Genomic DNA, 18668 nt, shown 5'->3' with positions numbered 1-18668 from the left:
GAATTAAGTGCTGCCCCTAGTGGCCCGGATGATCTAACAAGATTTCCCCCACCCCCCCTCCGGCAGCCGTGTGCACCCTGGAGGCCGAGACCGGCCCCTGTCGGGCCTCCATGCCCCGCTGGCACTTCGACTTGAGCCAGAGGAAGTGTGTGCGCTTCATATACGGGGGCTGTGCCGGCAACCGCAACAATTTCGACTCAGAGGAGTACTGCATGGCCGTGTGCAAGCGCCTGAGTAAGTCCCACCTGACGGAGGCCGCTTCGAAAACGCCTCTCTCCCCCTCTCTCTGTTTGTGTCTCTGCTGCAGACCTCTCCGCTAGAAAAAAAAAAAAACACGGCGGGATAATCTAGTCCGTTCGCTGGCGTTTAAACACAACACCTGTTCTGCAGTCTTCAGCTGTCACTCATCAGATCAACACAGCTGTTCATAGCACGCCACCTCCACCAAAACAATCACAGCCACCACATTCACTCGACATCACTCGCTTTTGTTTCCTTATTCCACCGAAGTGCTGCAGCTAACGATTGATGTCATCATCACAATGTGTCAGTTATTTTTAATTAACAATTGAAAAGTTATTCATCACAGTTTCCCTCGTCCAAATGTTCAGGTTGCTGGTTATCAAGGAGCCCAAAGATATTGAATTCAAAATGATTTAGATAAAGAAAAAACCTCATGTTTAATCCATTTGAAGCAGATTTTGTTTGGTAATTTTTTTTATTATTTCTTTTTTTTTTAGCTTGATGAAAAACTTGCTAATTAATTTCCTGACAATAAATTAAACCATGAATAGTTTCAGCGCTGCATCAGTGATTGAAATGTCACTTAGCGTCCAGTTCTTCACTAATATGCATTTTATTTGTGATTACATAATGGAGCTTAATGTTTTCATTTACGGCGCACACTGGTTCATTAGTTTTAGTTATTGCTCTGCTAAACCGGAGTAGCTGAATTATTCATTATTAACAATTTCAGACATATATTAGGTTTATTAAACTAAATACTGGACACTGTAGTTTGTTTATTCCAGGACTACTGATATTCAAACGTTGATTGATCAGTGCACTTCCTACACAAACTGTCAAATATGCCAAGCTGACATTGAATATCTGTAAGGTACTTTTTCCTAATCTTGTCATTGTTTCAATCGCCAACATAAGCAGCTAATGTTCAAACAATGTTGATCATTTGAGAAATGTGGTGTCTTTTATTGAAAAAAAAAAGAGCTTTTTTGTAGAAAAATACATGGTATGGCTACAAAAAATCATATCATATTGGAACTAAGATGGACGAATATTATTTAATACCTTGTTCAGGTGTCAGAGAGAGTCAAGACGAGGGATCGATCAATATGTTTTTTTTCCTCCTCAGTAACAATGATGCAATGCTCCACTTCCTCTAAGTTTATACTGAATCAGATAATAAAAGTCTGATAACTGATATTTGAAACAAATTTGCAATAAAAATTCAAATCTTATTGTCAGAATTTAAAATAACCAGTGATGCACTTTTTGTACTAATTATACTTTCACTTCACGACATGTTTGGAGGCAAATTTTATATTATTATTATTATCATTATTATTATTATTATTATTATTTGGCAGAAGAGTCAAAGTTGCATATAATCTGACAAGACAAACAATGACACAGACGCCTCAAACACACTTTCTACACTTTTCTTTCTTCTGTTTGCCTGCCAGTGTTTCCTGTCTGTCTGTCTGCTTGGACTCTCTCCAGCACGTCAGCAAGCACTTCCTCACTTTGCATCTTAACAAAGATTCACTTTTCATCCACTCAATCGCAGTTCATAGTCATGACCAATTGGATGTTTTTTTTTTTTTCCTTTTGCATCATAGCAATTAAATGGTTGTTCGGAGCGGTCAGGTTCAGAGGAGGGACGTATCAACCTGTGCCTTCTGTTTTTTTGATGCTGAGGTGAAACGATGAGCTCTCTTCCTGTTTGCGTGCCGCGAGCGTTATCGTTTTTGTGTTTGTTTGTTTTTTGAGACGGAATGAGTCCTGCGTGACTGTAAAAAGCGTGGAAGTCAGAACGGAGCCCTCTGGCCTCGCCTCAGACGACCCAGCCGTCAAACGCAGAGATATTTCCATTAGTGTTGGAGATGCGACCTGTCAGCAGAAAGCCGATGGGAAGATGAAAGGAATTCAAAAGGAAATGCTGTCAGATTCTCTTAAATTTATCAGAGGTACTGAGAGTGGAGGAACGCCAATGAGAGGAGTGCTTCTGTGAGGATTTCTGTGTCCGACTTCAATCTGCATTCCTCTTTCAACTCCCTCTTTCTCTGCCCAGTTGTCCGTCTGCCTACTCGTGTCCAGTTTGCCTGTCTGTCCGTTTCTGTGTCTCGTCTGTCTGCCGGTCTGCAGCCACGTCCACTCACCGTCTGTTTCTGAATCTGCAGCCATGCCTCCGACTCCTCAGCCCACCGACGATGTTGACATCTACTTTGAGACCCCGGCCGATGACAAGGAGCACAGTCGCTTCCAGAGGGCCAAGGAGCAGCTGGAGATCAGGCACCGCAACCGCATGGAGAGGGTGAGTCACCGGGTCGGGCCGTGATGAGAGCGTGATGCTACTGCAGACTCTTCAAACCACTCCTCCTGCAAAACACGCCCGCTTGAGCACGACGCGACGGTGGAGTTATTTGATAATAAACAACTTTCACTGCAATGGGAACAAGTACAAATAAATATGGGTATTTTGGCGTGTAAGCAGAATAGTTTGAAGTCAGACTGTGAGCCTTGTGTTATTATTTTATTGTTACGTATAGGTGCATGACCCAGCTAGCATACTTACGAACGTCAAAATGTAGATTTGGTCTTCTGGTTTTTGGTAGTTTTGATGATCCAACCAGTCATTCACGAACGCTGCATGAGCCGTATGTAGAAGTTCAACTTCCTTCTAGTTCATGCTTCAGCTGCAGCTAGATATACTAAATCCAAAAACTACACAATAAAAGCAGTATTATTATTATAATCACATAATTATGTGCGGTGATAGAAAACAGTTCCTCTTGTCATAGACTGCACTCGTTAGCTTTTGTCCTTTGTTGATTTTCCTCATCAAGAAGGAATCGAAGTTTTCTGTGAGGACTGATGATAAAGTTACTTGCTCCAGTCTTTCTGATGTATTCTAATGCAGTTTGTGACCTATTTCGCCTTTATTATTTTGGAATAATATTGGGGGAAAGTTGAAACGTTTCAGAAGCAGAACAAGTCTAATGTCTAAGCTCTTAAGCTTGTTGGTGTGCAGCCGAGAGCTGCTGCTGCTGCTGCTGCTGCCGGAGGGAATTCAGGGCCTGAAAATGTGCAGGTCGGCTCGCTTACGAAGTGTTCTTAAGGTTTTTAAATCTGAATGCAGGAATATGACAAAGAGCAAGGTCGTGCTTGAAGAGTCTCTTAACTATGTTCAATGGACTGCTTTGTTTCTCCTCTCATCTACCTTTACGTGAATTGCTTTTGGCGATTGTCTGGCTGTCTCCGACCGAGCAGGTGCGGGTGGACCACCTTGCATTTCGCTTCATTTTGCTTCTCCGTCTGTGTGTCTCTCTCACTCAAGGTAAGAAAAGAGTGGGAGGAGGCCGATCGTCAGGCTAAGAACCTGCCCAAGCCTGAGAGGCAGACATTGATCCAGGTAAGACACTGATCCGTCCCCTTGAGAGTCCTCCCTTTTTCTCCCTTTGTTTGGGTGAGATATGACGGCTTACAGGCCCTGGGTCCCTCACTCCCCGTGCCATTAAAGATCCCCGTTCCCTGGCTGCTCTATCTTTATCACCCTAAGTCTAAATTAGGGCACTGTCTGAATTGGGAGACTTCTAAATGAGTCCCCAAGTCCCTTGACAAGCCTGAGAGGCGCATGAGTGAAACCGAGAGAGCCTATCCTTTTCTCTTTTTTAAGTAGAAATTGAAAGAGCTCCGTTGTGCCAATCTGCTCAGTGCGTCTACACGTTTATGTATGTTTATGATTTTTTTTTTGGTTTGTAGCACTTCCAAGCCATGGTGGAGTCCCTGGAGGAGGAGGCAGCCAGCGAGAAGCAGCAGCTGGTGGAGACTCACCTGGCTCGGGTGGAGGCCATGCTGAACGACCGCCGCCGTCTGGCCCTGGAGAACTACCTGGCTGCCCTGCAGGCGGACCCCCCCAGGGTAAACACCACACACACCAGCCTCTTTTACCCTCACCTGTCTCCATCTGTTTACACACACACACACACACACACACGCATTTCTGTGAGACGCTGCTCACGGCCGGTGGCTAATCTCATATTCTGTGAAAAGACCCTCTGCCAACTTCTCTGCACTTCATCATGAGGAGAATGGATTACTGCAGCCAGAAAAACACACACCCAGAAATCCTCCGCGAGCGCAAAGTCAATCACATTTGAACCTGCAGCTATAATCCCCGCATCGTGTTTGTTTTAATTCCTCTTATCTAATAGTCTTTTGATCCTTTTGCCAGCACAGAGTCGTGCACTCTGTGTCGAGGTGCCGGTCGTCTCTGTTACCACCAGTGTTACCCGAAAAACTTGGTTTAAAATGTGAGAATGTTGCCTGATTTGAGAAGCAGTCATGACTTATCCTGCCTCAGTTGCCCTTCTAGAATTGGTAATTGCATCATCTGTGGCGTAATGCTGTTCCTGTAGGACCCGCGGAAGATTTAATGTCATGTTATACGCAGCGGATGAATTACACCTCGCATTACGCACCGTTCCTGCCGTTCCTTCTGCTCAGATATAAGAAGAATCAATTTTTATGTTATTTTTCATCTTTAGAAGCACAAACTGTGTTAATGTCTAACAGGAGGCTCCCCACTGAGGAGGCAGGGTCACGTCCTTTCATCATTTTATCATCTGAAATCAAATAAAACTGAATCTGGTTAAATCTGAGACTAATGGGGGGAGAAAAAAAAAATGAAAGGGGATGAGAACAATAGACGTCACTTTCTGGATGTCTATACAATGAGACGAGAGGTGCAATTAATCGGTGCGACTTCAGAGAAAGAAATGCTGACAGAAGACAGAAATGTTACGTAACACTCCTCCTCTTCTTCCTCTTCTTCCTCTCCTTCGTCCCGTGCAGCCCCACCGCATCCTGCAGGCCCTGAGACGGTACGTCCGCGCCGAGAACAAAGACCGCCAGCACACCATCCGCCACTACCAGCACGTCCTGGCCGTGGATCCTGAGAAGGCTGCTCAGATGAAGTCTCAGGTCAGTTTCTTCATCCCGATGATAACCTGGTCGGACGCTGGTGACAAAAAAAAATGCTCTTTACAAGTGCGCAAAGCCCGATGTGATTTTTTTTATGTTTATTGCTGCATCTGTGGATATATACAAAGGTACAAACAGAGATAAAAGTGGAAACAAAATGGAGACAACGCATGTTTCAGCAGACAAATTGTTGTGTTTTTGGACACGTCAGCCGTGACGATGTCTGACTTCTAATGAATATAATGGAGCAAGATGGTCCTCGGCTTGTGGCGCTCAGCGTCGATAACTTGCACTACACTTAACAACGCCAACAGCATCACCGGGCAGAAGGAAATCGTGCATCTGTTCACGGACGAGAGGCTCCTGCTCCCAACAACGCGCAGCGCAGACGTTATCGGTTTCCCCCCTCAGCTTGAGTCGTAAAGTAACAAGCTTAGTTAGCTCGCCTCTTGTCCGTGAGTAGACGCAAGCTTCCTTCTCTAACAAGCGTCTGTGGATTATCTCGCGTAAACAAGCCGATCTAGTTCTGTTATATTGTAGAGAAATAGACGTCATTAAAAAAGACATATGTGTGTTTGATTCCGGGGTGAACTGTCCCTTTAGCGCTGACAGAGAAAAAGCATGAAGTCGCCTCATTTACGGAGCTGCAACCAGCCAATTTTTTTTTTTTTTTTTTTGTTGGAATTAATTATCTCAGATTTTAATACAATTTGATGGATTTTTTCAGCCACGTAGTCCTTTTTAAGGCCGGAACGGTTCAATCTGGTTAATTGCCACCTGCCAATACTTGGAGGTTTCGCTTCGCTCCTGAGCTACTTTCGACAATGAAGAAATACTGGAGAGGAGGCCGTGTCGGTAAATCTGAAACCTCATGCCAAGCCACTCCAAGATATCACACTCCTCCGATTCCTGCTCAGACGGGGGAGAGATAATGATGTCTCAGCCTGCTCCTCTCTGCCCTGTTTCTAAGTGAGTAGGAGGTAGAAAGAGCGTGTGTCTCGCTGAGTGGAAGCCCAGGAGGAGTGAGTAGGCTCGTTTGACGGAGGGAGGGCCGCCGTTTCATTCACTTAAGCCTTCAGCCGAAGATTAACATTGCGCAGGTCTTGTGTAACGCCGGACTCTCAGCCGCTGCACAGGGATTTGGCTGGAAGCTCGTCTGTTAGATGTGCGCGCCAGTGTGTGTCAGTGCCCTTCGACACCATTTATAGTTATCCTCCGACATTACAGATAACACAGCAGATGGATGAAACAACAAAGTGAGGAGGAGGAGGAGGAGGATGAGGGAAGCTAGTCTGTATTGTTACGCTCTATCACTCTGTGTATTTGTTAAGCCTCGCCCTGTGTATTTCCTCAGTTTCTGCATTTTTTTGTCAGTTTCAACAACTTTGACATGTGGCCTGGAAGTGCATTGTAAAAGAGTCCTTTTGTAAACACAAGGATTTCGGCGCTTTATATAACCGTGTTACGCGATTTTCCCTGTTTATTAAAACTCCAGTCTGTCTGGTACCAGGAGAAAGTCGCCTGACGCGCTGAAATCTCTGTTGCTCTCTCACACTGGGACATCATGTAACCTTCATAATGAGGATTGTTTGTCAAACACGGGCAGGAAGGTGCCACAGGGGCTGCAGGCGCCTTTTTAATGGGAGAGGTGCGTTATTGCCATCTGTTGCTGGCTCTGGTGCACTGCAGCCGTGTGCTGGAAGATTAAAACAGTCGATCATCATTGTGGGAAATAAATACCGGTTCGGAGATTCTCGACTGATTTGAATATTACATGCAGCAACTTGTTTCATGTTGGCGAGTTGGCTGTTTCTGAGTTCATCTTCGGAACAAGGAAGCACATTTCTGCTATTTCTGCTTTATAGTCGTAAAATTTAAAGTCTTGTTTCTTGATTTTACTAATTAAAAGTTCACCCCTAATCAAAAAAAACACGTTTCCCTTCTTACCTGTAGCACTATTTATCCATCTAGACTGTTTTGGTGTTGAGTTTTTGGAAAAATGGGCCGTGGAGACGTAAAAAAAAAAAAATAGATTTTAAAAAAACACAATAGCAATCCCTCTTTCCAGAATGTTTTCAAGTAGGAACTATTTTCCTTAAACACGACTACACCCTCCAACCCTTTCAACATGCTGACAGAAGAAGTGGCCTCTACTCGTGGATGAGAGGCGAGAAAATACACGAAGAAGAAGAAAAGAATATATGTGAGAGAATTTATTAGGAGGATGCAGGCAGCAAGGATTGTTTCTGCACTGACAAAGTAAGAGCCTGCTCTTAATCAGGGGCGACGCGGTTGAAAACACTGTGAAAAGCTTGTGTGTTTGTGTTCTGATCAAAACTATTAGATATTAATGTTCCAGGATGGATAATTGGATGATTTTAGGGTGCATTGTCGCTTTAATTTTAAAAAAAAAACTCTCCTTTATCTTCCTCGTTGTTCCACTTTTCCTTCTTTTTTTTTGTCTGGGTTGTTTGTTTCCTCTTCGCGCCGACACTTTCTGAGGATAAATCTAAATCTTCTCATATCTTTCTCACTGCGCCGCCACACTTTTATTCCCCCTCCCCCACTTCTCTGCACAAATTCTCCAGGAAAAGCCAAAGTTGTAAATCTGTGATGCTAGAAGATGTCAAAACTTGTAACCTAATCAGCGACAATAAGCCCGAGAGGCGTTCGGGGGGGATTTTCTGGGATAAGGGTGCATTTTCTGCTCCATTAATGTCAGCTTTTAAATAAATACTGTTGGGATGAGCATTTTATACTAATAGCTGGCAAATCACTCTTTAATTAGATGTCACTGGATTAGTGTTGAAATGAAAGGATTTGTCACATGCCATAAAAATGATTCTACATCATTTTTTAATGGACAATTTATCATTTTTAGTCATTCATTTCCTAAAATCCCACTTCACCAATGTAAAGATTTCAAGCTTTTTGTTATCTTGTGTAATTATAAACGTAATTCCGTTGTCTATTTGAGTGTGTTGCAGACAAAATAAGACACCTTGGGCTTACAGCGGGCGTTTGTTCTGTAATCTAGACTAAATAAATAGATAGGTTTATCGAAAACCGACTGCAGTGTTGGATATACGTAAAATGTTGAGTATTTTTGTCCTCCCGGATCGTTTCCACGCAGGGGAGGCAGTTTCACTTGATGTCATCATAGGAACGCAGCAGGACTTCGGTTACGTGACGCCCTGTTTGTCCGTTTCTCCTCCCCCAGGTGATGACCCACCTGCGCGTGATCGAGGAGAGGATGAACCAGAGTCTATCTTTGCTCTACAAAGTACCATACGTGGCCGACGAGATTCAGGATGAAATTGGTGAGTGGGGTTCTGTCAGAAGCCCCCCCGGGCCCGGCTTTTGAGCGCTGCAATAAGAGTGAAGTGAAATGAAAACAGTGATGGAATTCGCACATGTGCCAGACAGATATAAAGCCAGTGCATCGCATTTTCCTTCGGCCCCTCAGTGAATTTGTTTTTCTTCTTTCATCCGTGTTTTCTCTTCTTTGTGCAAAGGGAAATACAAATATAGGAGGAGACCAGTAGACAGGCTTCAGTGCAGTCCAATTATCAGAGACAAAGAGAAAAGTCTTCTTTTTCTCTGTTTGAATTCATGAAAGGGAATTTTAAACCACTTCTGCTCTCCGTCTTTAAGGGTCTCTGCTCACCAGCTTCTGGGTTTTTTTTTGTTTTTTTTACAGTAAGATCTAAAGCTGGAAACTGTACTCGGAATATATTCATCTCCAGTGGTACAATTTAAGATGGGCAGCGTCCGGCACATTTTATTTTTACGATTTTCTTTTGTTTCCGCTGGTTGGTTAAAGGGGCTGTAGCGTGGTGTTGCAGTGCAGATTAAAGTGGAGCGGGTGCCGTGACAGAACTGGGTCACAGCTCTTCACTGTGCAGCATCCTGTTGGGAGATGTGCAGATTTACACGGAAAATAGCTCTCAGAAAAATACTAATTGGTAGTTAGCAGGAATGGGAGCAGACGTCTCGTGCAGCAGTGGCTCTCTTTGAAAAGGGAAATGTTAACAGTAATTGGTGCGATGCTCATTTTGCACATTGCTGCCATGTTCCAGGTTGACAGGTGTTGGCATAGGCCAGGTCGTCTCATAGCTTGTTTTTAGTTTTTTTCACACCTTTTCTTGCAGACGAGCTTCTCCAGGAGCAGAAGGCCGACATGGACCAGTTCCTGTCGTCGATCTCCGAGTCACAGCCCGACGTCACCGTGTCGTCAGAGGAGAGCGTGGAAGTCCTCGTGTCTGAGGGGAAACCCTACCGGCCCTTCCAGGTCACATCCTTGGGGTCTCGTTCGGAGCCAGAGGGTGAGCAGCTCCAGCCTCTGACACACTCACAGCAATCATCATGAACAGCACCGCGGTCGTGTGGACAACAATAGGTCATACACACAAAGTCTTTCTGAAGGACGTCGGTGACAGAGCATGCCAGAGCTGCTGCACAGTGAGGGAGAATAGGTTTCCAGTGTGATTTATGCCGATGCAAATATGCTGTGGAGCCATGAGTTGGGCCTTATCGGTGCCTGCACAGTTCCCCCGTGGCCTAGCTTTCAACGCAGCTCTACTGAAGTTCAGATAAATGCACAAAGCCTCAGGCTTTTGGTACTGAGCTGGAGCCAAAAGCTTAGAGGGGGGATGAGCAGTTATGGTTCCCCTCTTTGTCACATTTGTGCCAAACAAAAGATTGAATCCTCAAGGAGAGGAAAAAAAAAAAGTGACAGATGGAACGCTTCCAACAAGATGGAAAGGCAAATTACAAGTAAATCCCCAAGGAACATTTTAACATAGACGCCAACGCCCCAGAGGGCTCAGACACAGCTAGCCTATGTTGAAACGGCTCCCTTTTTTGAGTTTGGTTATATCTCAGATTTATTTTCGGACTCCTCCCTGCTGGACACTTTTCCTAATCAATTAACACAGCTTGATAATCCTGCCTTTTCTCTTCTCACCTAAGTTTTCTCTCTTCTCTCCTTCCCCCTTTTTTGTTCCTTTTTCTTTTTGCTCATTTCTAATGCCAAGGCGATCTATCAGACTCCCCACGTGCCTTCAAGAAAGGTTGGTGCCTCTGTTGCGTCTTGTTTTTCTCCTCCTCCTCCTCCTCCTCCTCCTCCTCCTCCTCCTCATCTCCCAAGTCATTCCCATCTACTATTTTGTTCCACTCCTCTCCTTTCCCTTGGTGCAGTTTGGGATCTTCTCTCTCTCTCTCTCTCTCTTTCTCTCTCTCACCATTTCTGTTTTATCAGAAGCCATCTGGTGGTTAATTTCCTTGCTTTTTTTTTTTTTTTTTTTTTTTTTGATGACTCATATGGGCTGCGTGGTTGGGTTTTCAGTTGCTCTTGTGCTTTTCATCATACTGGGATTATCACCTCATACTGAATAGCAAAGTCAGTGGCTTCTAAGTGTGATAGAGACGGGTCACAGCCAGCTCCCGTCTCAGAGAGACTCTTCAGTCGTGTGTCTGCTGTCATCCCGTCCTCAGTACATTTGTCAAAGCACCCTGCTTAATTATTCCCCCACCCACCGGCTCATTCCCGTCTTCCTGATAGGAGCTGTGTGATTTAGTGGCCCTGTCGGAGGCTCAGTGTTTCCGCTGCTGACCCACGGCCCGGTCTAAATTGGCCCAATTTGTTTTCCAGGACCCGAGACGGGGACGCGGCTATGTCACCTGTTCCGTCTGATCCGGGCTTAACCTTGTGATCTTACTCAGTGAACGCGGACACACACCTGCTTCTGATTGTTGAATCTAAATTATATATTGATCGTATGAAAATTGATGCGCGAGCTTCCCTGCTGTTGCTCCCACAGAGCTTTTTTTTTTTTTCTCCCTCTTTACGTCCTGTTGGTTTTGCATTTCACTCGTTCAACAGACGGTTCTGTTCTGTGCTGCAAATTCTTGGTTGAAGTACCTTGAAAGTCCTTGAAAAGCACTTGAATTTTACTCCTAAATAGTTACACAAACCCTGGGATTAATCTGTCTATAATTTTGCATTGATCTACAACCTTTAAAATGTCAGGGAATACTGACAAATGTCCATTTCCAGCACTCCACAACTAATTCACTATCCTAAAATAGACACATAAGACATTCTGACCCAGTAGAACAATCGCTCGTTAAATCACTTAAATGATTAGGCCCTTCGTTGTCTGTCGATCAGCTAATTGATTAATAGATTAATTGTTTCAGTCCACTCAGGAGTGTAGGTCACATAGAGGTCACTCCCATTGTGCTGTGTGTCATTGTGGCCGGCTGCGACACCCTGCAGTACCGTCGGAAACCCTGCCAGAGGTTTTCAGACGTCACTTCTGCGCAGCGAGGCTCGTAAACACACATCATTGTTCCAGCGCTTAATCCAAAAGGCAATTGTCGTACTAATCTTAAGCGTTTGGCAGCGGCGGACAGTAAGCAGACTCATCGCTGCTGTACATTGTTCGGGACGCTGCCCTCGCTGCCTCGCCTGCTCTCTCGCTCCCCAGCGTTCCTGATTTATTCATGGCGTATCTGCTGTGTGTATATTAATAGATCCTATGCCTATTTGAAAACCATCAGTCTAACATGCATATTTGACACTCTGGCCCAGTTTCTCAGCTCAGCCACTTAGCGAGACTCTTTAAAAAATGATTATCTGTTCAAAATCCAAAGGGGACGACGGAGGAATCTGTGAGATGAAGAACTACGCCGATGCAGAGTTGAGGCTTTCAAAACGCCGGGATGATTCATAATAATTGTTTTTTTGGGGGGGGGTTTGATTTAATGAGTCAGTCCGTGTTCGCGGAGGAATCTCAGCTGTATGCAAAACATCACTTTGACAAGGTCCTTTGTAGAAAATGTAAGGTCAGTGTCATGTTGGCTTCACAGTGCTCACACTGTGCTGAATTGAAGAAAGGGCTTTGTTGTCACCCGTGCACAGAGGAGACTGAGGCGACAGTTGTGTGTGGAGAGAAAAAGGAAAAAAAAAAAAAAAGCGAGCTGGATGGCGTCGCACAGCTATCCACCATCAATACCACCACCCCTGTGTGTGTGTGTGTTTGTTTGTTTGTGCTGCTCTGCTGCTATTGACCGCGCTCCTTCACCTCCCGCAGGCTCCGCCATGTCTGGATTGGACGGTCTGATAGGCGCTGAGGAGAGAATCATCAACAGCAAACCCAAGATCAGCAACAACGTGGTAAGAGTTTCGATTTGACTTTTATCATCCTGTTTGTGGCTTCGAAGCTTTTCTTCAAAACTTGCTCAACGCGTGAACTGAGAGCGGCATCGTTAAAGCAAAGACACAGGGGGGGAAATGTGGGAAAGACACTAAACTGAACTCTCTGGGTTAAATAAACAACTTTGGCTGCAACGAACGATTATTTTTGTTGTCAGTTAATCTGCTTATTTTTCACAATTAATCGATTAGTCTGTAAATTGTAAAAAAAAAAAATAAATAAAAATTGCAAGCAAACTGTCTAACCTGCAACGTTTTGGTACGAGACCTTCATCAGGCCAGAAAAAAAGTTTTGTTTTTTTTTCTTTTTCTATGAAACGTTTTTAAATTATTTTTTAAAAAATGCTCATCACAGTTTCCTGGAGAGCAAAGTGAAAAAGTCTTCAGATTGCTTCTTTTTCCCAACCAGCAGTCCAAAAATTTGACATTCTTGCTTGAAAAATGACTGAAACTGTTATTTGCCATCGTCAAATTCTTGGCAGTTTGTCGACTAATCGATTAATTATCACACAGCTCTCTTAAGTTCAGCTTTTAATGAGTCAGATTATTCTAGTAACTATGTTGTCATAGTTACAACTATCTCACACTGGGCTATTTGCGCGTCTCTTTGTGGCCTCTGCCAGCCGACCCTCATCCAGATCAACTCCACGCTTTGTTCGGCAGTCATCGCATGCCACTTTTTTCTTTGCCAGGCTCACCATCCCTCCTCATGGATCCTCAAATGATGCTTGGCCGCTGAGTGTGTGCTGTGTTTCGCATGCTAATCCAGCACCATCTGCAAAACTGTGTTATCTGTGTCTCTGTGTGTGTGTGTGTGTGAATATGAGTCATGCAAGTTTTTGTATGCATGCATGTTTCCTTTTTCTTCTTCTACCTTGTTTTTTTTTTTTTTTTTGGAAATGCTAGTCTTCTAAGACGGAGCAATCTGAGGTTATAAATAACAAACGGCGGCGACACACCGCAGATGTCAGTCGTGACTGTTTTTTTTACCGTGAGAAACCGACTCTGGACTGCTCTGTCTCTACTAACAGCAGATTTTGTTTCTGCCGTCCGAACGCACCCACTTCCACTCACGGCGCTTCTTCTTGTAGATTAACGCTCTCAGCGACGAGTGGCGGACAGTCTGTTTTAGAGCGACATGTTAACTGTGTGCCCAGAAGAAGAGTCTGTTGTTGATGCTTGCAAACCCCCCTCCCTCTCTGCTTCCAGTCTGTACCAGACAGCTCCGAGTGTATCATCACCCAAACACAGATAATCCTTACAGTTTACTTCGCTGTACATTCACAGCCTCTCGATCTCTGCCTGCATATCTCTCTCTCTCTCTCTCTCCTTCCTCCTATATATCTATATATCTATCTATCACACACAGTCGCACACACACACACTGTGGTGAGTGTAACCTGGGCTCCCCCTGTCTGTGTTGACAGGTGATTGATGAGTCTCTGGATGTTAAAGAAGTGGTTTACAGTGCAGAGAGAGTCAGCGTTATGCATGATGATGAGCTGGTGAGTATAGCGGCGCCCTCCACAGGGCTCTCTGGGGAACTGTAGCTATCAGTAGTGGGGGGGAGAAGATGAAAGAAGGAGGGAGTGTGGAAAAGACACCCGATCTGCAGCTGATAACTGTGGAAAAAAATGTTAAAGTAAGAAAGAAAAACACAGCTCTGGATCAGACCCTGAATCCCCTCTCTTGTTTTTTTTTTTTCTGTTCAGGCTAATATGTTTTGGTTATTTCTGCATGGGTGCATGTTTGTTATGTGAATGTATCTGAATGTACACATTGGAAAATCTCAGTTCATACGATGAATGTGAATCCACGCAAACTGGGCGCGCTCAGTTTATGTGTGAAAACAAGCAGCTGAAAAAAAACAAACAAAATAAGAATAAAAAACTCCCCGGTGGCTGTTTGACATATGATTAGTTTGTGTCATATGTGCCAGATTTACATTATGAAGGAGTGTAGGTGACTCTGGTTGTGTGTGTGTGTGTGTGTATATATGAAATAGGCCAAGATATCACACAGTTTCCACAAAGACACTTCTCATGCATGTGTACGCACATTCACAAGTCAATCGTGTTGCAGAAAGAGGAAGCTGTCACTGTGATTTGATTAAATAATCTAAGAATAACATCTTAATTCTCTCCTAGTTACTTCATCTCCTCATTTCAAAACTACTCTGAGGAAGATTGATCTCCGTATTTTTTTCCCCCTGTAAATAAATTACTGGCCTTGTATTTTTAAAGGGAAGTTCGTCTGCGTGTCAGCCTGAGAGCTAATCTTGTATCTTTCCATTATGACTATTGATCGCGATAACAATTTAACTCTCCGCCTTCGCTGCAGATATTCAGGAGCGCAGATTCCAGCAAGAACAATATCGATCAGGATCAAGGAGTGCGAGTCTAATACAGATTCCTCCCCCCCACACACACACAAAAAAAATTCTAATTAAGTGAAATCATTTCGAAAAGCACAAATTAGTTATGGCTTATAAATCACTGCAGCTTGCACAGCACAGCAGATCCACTTCCCAGGTGGATGCTGGGATGTTTACATGAGGCCCAATTCAGACCAAAACAGGAATCGCTGCAATTAGTGCAGGATTGTGGAGAAGATGATCATTGTCAGGTCCGGGAACTCCGAGATAATCGAGATAGCGCCTGGTTTTCTCCAGAGTATTCCTCCCTCCGTGCTGCTGCAGTCTCCTGGCAGCACCATGTTGTTCAGGGCACCGAGCAACACAACCGACGCTCGGTGCGATTAGTCTGACCTTTAAATAGCCTGTACGACAATCAGTGTTTGTTTCACCCTGATATGGAGAGTGTCCTGTCAGCCAAACTATTTATAGCGTCGTTTATTTAATTGTGTGTTTAATGTTCTGAACAACAAATCCGTTGACGAGCCAGTCTGACTCCTACCTCCAACCGTTTCACTGACATCTTATTTGTTCTGACACAATCTGATATCACTGTGTTGGTGTTGTTGCTTGAACATCATAATGAATGTTGCTCCAACACCATTATTGCAACTAAGCAGCCACAGTTGAGGGAACTGACCACGTTTTTTTTTTTGTTGGCTAAACTTAAATAAACTGCGACAGAGTGTTGAAGAAATAAGTAACCAGCATGTTACAAGCGAGGGTTGGAGTCCTGAGAATAACCTGCAGCAACGTTGTGACCCCGAGACGGTGATGTTGGATTAAACTTTGGTCTGAACGAGGCCTCAGTTTAGCTTTTTTTTAACTACGAGAAAGCAGTTTGTATCAGCAAGTTTCCAGACGGCGTTAATATTAATGTTTAGTGTTAATGTTATCATGATTATTGGTCATAATGGAAATGAAGAATATGAAAATAAGACCCAGATTAATAAATATTGGAATTTCATTGGGTTGACATACATTGTTAGACGGCCGGAGAGGAGCTTAATCAAGATGCTCAACAGTTTAAACGTCTGTTCAGTGTAAGAAAACAACCTGATTAAAGTGTACGAGCTCTTCGTTATAACAGCAGAGACATCTTGACGGTGTCTCTGTTAGTGGTGCGGATGTTTGGCAGGTGTCGTCTCCTCACTGTTGCTCTCTCCTCTCTCACCTGTTCCCCCCCCGTCAGGAGGCCTTCCGCCCCCTGGGAGAGGACTTCAGCTTCGGGAGCAGCGCGCTCATCGGCCTGCTGGTGATCGCGGTGGCCATAGCAACTGTGATTGTGATCAGTCTGGTGCTTTTGAGGAAGAGGCAATACGGCACTATCAGTCACGGCATCGTGGAGGTAAGCCACCTGTTGCGCTGCGCGGTGGGGGCCTGGGGGAATTTAGGCACGCATCCGCAAAATCCACGAGCTGCTATCCATCTTAAGTGTCAGATTAGATCTAATTATGAGGCGTACGGTAAATGGAAATGTAAAGAAATTGAATCACTGTCCCTGCGGCGATTTTAAAAGCGACACAACGCAGCCGAGGTGAGTCATTATGTGTCGTCTCACTGTCTCACAGGTCGACCCCATGCTGACACCAGAGGAACGCCACCTCAGCAAGATGCAGAACCACGGCTACGAAAACCCCACCTACAAATACCTGGAGCAGATGCAGATCTAACCAGAGCCTGCAGGGCGGCGCTGCAGAGTCTTGACAGAGGGGGAACATACTACTGACCAATAACATATGCTATTGTTAAAAGAATCATTTGCATACATCCAAACTCCATTTACTGGTTTGTTCGAAACAATCCTTAAATAATGCTACTACTTCTACTACTGCTACTATTGTACTATAGAGCTCTTTTTGATCATGTTTCTTTTGAAAAAGGTGATGTATCTGCCATTTTTTTTTGCATATTACGGAAAATGTGATTCTGCAGATTTTCTCTGTAATTATCAATACAGCTATCTCAGATCAAGATGTATGACATTTCTTCTGACATTTTCTTTCTTTTTTTTTTTTAAAGTGCAAATCAAGCAAAAATTTAAATGTTTATTTTTTGTTTTGTTTTTTTTTGTTTTTTGAGTGGCCATCGTCAAACCGGCATAAACAGACCGGACACTGCGCCTCCGTTTCCCATCATGCAAAGTGTCGTTCATGCAGTTTCTGATGTTTGTTTTTTTTTTCTCTCCGAATGAATTGGTGTTTTATTTTGTTCTTATTCCTCTCAATAGATTGCTTGTATATGAAGGTTCTTTGTACCAATTAAAAAATGTATAGTGAAACAACAAATGAGAAAAAAATGAAATCATGAATTATTTACTTTCTGTTCTTTGTTATGATGACAGACAAAAATATACATATACAGTTTAAATATATATATATATATATAAATATAAGAGTAGATGTTTTTATTCCACCTTTTTTTCCCGGGAAAGAGGTAATAAGTCGGTTTCGGCTTCTGAGCGCGGCGGTCGTGGTTTGTGTTTTGCAGGCACACTGTTAGAGAGAGTCAGGGTAGGTGAAGGTGTGCACAGACCCCCAGCTCAGACACAACACACGAAAACCTACTCTTAACTAAGTGAATGTGATTTTTTTTTTTTTTTTAAATTTCCCCCTCGACACACACAAACACACTTTCATCAGTAGGGAAGCATCGAGAGATTACCTATGTGTTACATAGTTGAATGTACTGGAGAAGCTTTTTTTTTTTCCATACTATGTACCTGACAGGTTCCTTGTTGACGACATAACACATCAAACAAAAGTGTTGGGTTTTTTGTTTTTGGTTTCTTGTTTTGTTTTTGCACAAATCATCTGAAGCAAGAAGCAGAAATGCTCCTTTGAAAACATCAATCTTGGGGATGACGTACACACACCGTCAGTCTGACAGATCAGAACAGGGCCGGCCCGGTTGGGGCCCGTCTACCACCAGGGGAGTGAAAATGCAGAATAAATGTTGGATTTACGTTTAAGTTTGAGCTCCCAACAAATGCAAAACAACTGAAAAACGTTTTTTCTTAACCTGCATAAACCAAATTTTGGGATTGTAACAACTAATTTGCTGGGAACTCAGACTTTCACCAGAACACATTTTTGCAGTCTGGACGCCCTGAAAGGTTTGGACCGGCCCTGAACGAATAACCAACCGTGTAGACCGCTCGGAGCTGGAGGGGCTGTGCAGGCAGACAGAGACACACAGAAAGACGAAGGCTTGGAGAGCTGGTTTCTGATTAAAGCGAATTTGTGTATTTTTACAGGTGGAGAATGACACAAACAAGTAAACTGAATCCTTTTTTTTTCTCTCTCTCTCTCTCTTAGTATTGTCTTTGTATGCCTGTATAGTTGATGTTGCAATCATGGCTTTTTTTCCGGAGGATTACCTGTGGTGTGCATTGTTCTTATATGAAATGATATGATATATATTTTTAAGTTTGTTTTCTTGTTTTCTATTTTTTCTCTTCCTGTGACAGTATCTCTGTATGTGACTGTCTCACTATGCACCCCCCCCAAAAAAAAAAAAAAAACGGCTTCAATCTTGTAACTGTCTGCCTGATTGTGGGACTGGGAACTAATAAATGATGCATATTAGTGATTAAAAAACAAAAAAAACAAAAAAAACAATTTGATTGACACCAGTGGAAACAGATTTATGGTTACAGTTTGGGGGATACACATCAATAAACTCACAACTTCCATATGGATGTGTCGTGCTTTCATAGTTACACAAATGTATTTACTGTATATTTCAGGTCGAATGATTATTGGCCTGAGGAAATATTTATAATCTTTTTATTATCATAACCAGGTTGTTTTT

At 43.5% G+C, this 18668-nt stretch overlaps 1 protein-coding gene across 5 annotated transcripts in view; it reads left to right on the top strand.

Moving 5' to 3' along the window:
• aplp2 (amyloid beta (A4) precursor-like protein 2) overlaps nucleotides 1–18549 on the top strand; it is a 57028-nt gene extending 38479 nt beyond the window's left edge. Inside the window, exons 7-18 of one of the 5 annotated variants that reach the window (XM_037120145.1) lie at nucleotides 67–234; nucleotides 2421–2554; nucleotides 3578–3652; nucleotides 4003–4161; nucleotides 5095–5223; nucleotides 8444–8543; nucleotides 9375–9548; nucleotides 10260–10295; nucleotides 12321–12403; nucleotides 13870–13947; nucleotides 16048–16203; nucleotides 16427–18549. In XM_037120145.1, the coding sequence (XP_036976040.1) occupies nucleotides 67–234; nucleotides 2421–2554; nucleotides 3578–3652; nucleotides 4003–4161; nucleotides 5095–5223; nucleotides 8444–8543; nucleotides 9375–9548; nucleotides 10260–10295; nucleotides 12321–12403; nucleotides 13870–13947; nucleotides 16048–16203; nucleotides 16427–16528 (1394 nt within the window). In that variant the 3' untranslated portion in view covers nucleotides 16529–18549. The remainder of the gene's footprint in view (nucleotides 1–66; nucleotides 235–2420; nucleotides 2555–3577; nucleotides 3653–4002; nucleotides 4162–5094; nucleotides 5224–8443; nucleotides 8544–9374; nucleotides 9549–10259; nucleotides 10296–12320; nucleotides 12404–13869; nucleotides 13948–16047; nucleotides 16204–16426) is intronic. The other 4 variants (XM_037120174.1, XM_037120160.1, XM_037120153.1 and 1 more) reach the window with 4 other exon arrangements.
• Nucleotides 18550–18668: the final 119 nt, after the last annotated feature.

The sequence above is a fragment of the Acanthopagrus latus genome, chromosome 2 (genome assembly GCF_904848185.1).
Source record: "Acanthopagrus latus isolate v.2019 chromosome 2, fAcaLat1.1, whole genome shotgun sequence".
NCBI lineage: Eukaryota > Metazoa > Chordata > Actinopteri > Spariformes > Sparidae > Acanthopagrus > Acanthopagrus latus.
Note: the sequence above shows the minus strand (reverse complement) of the source record. Positions and strands in the feature narration are given on the sequence as shown.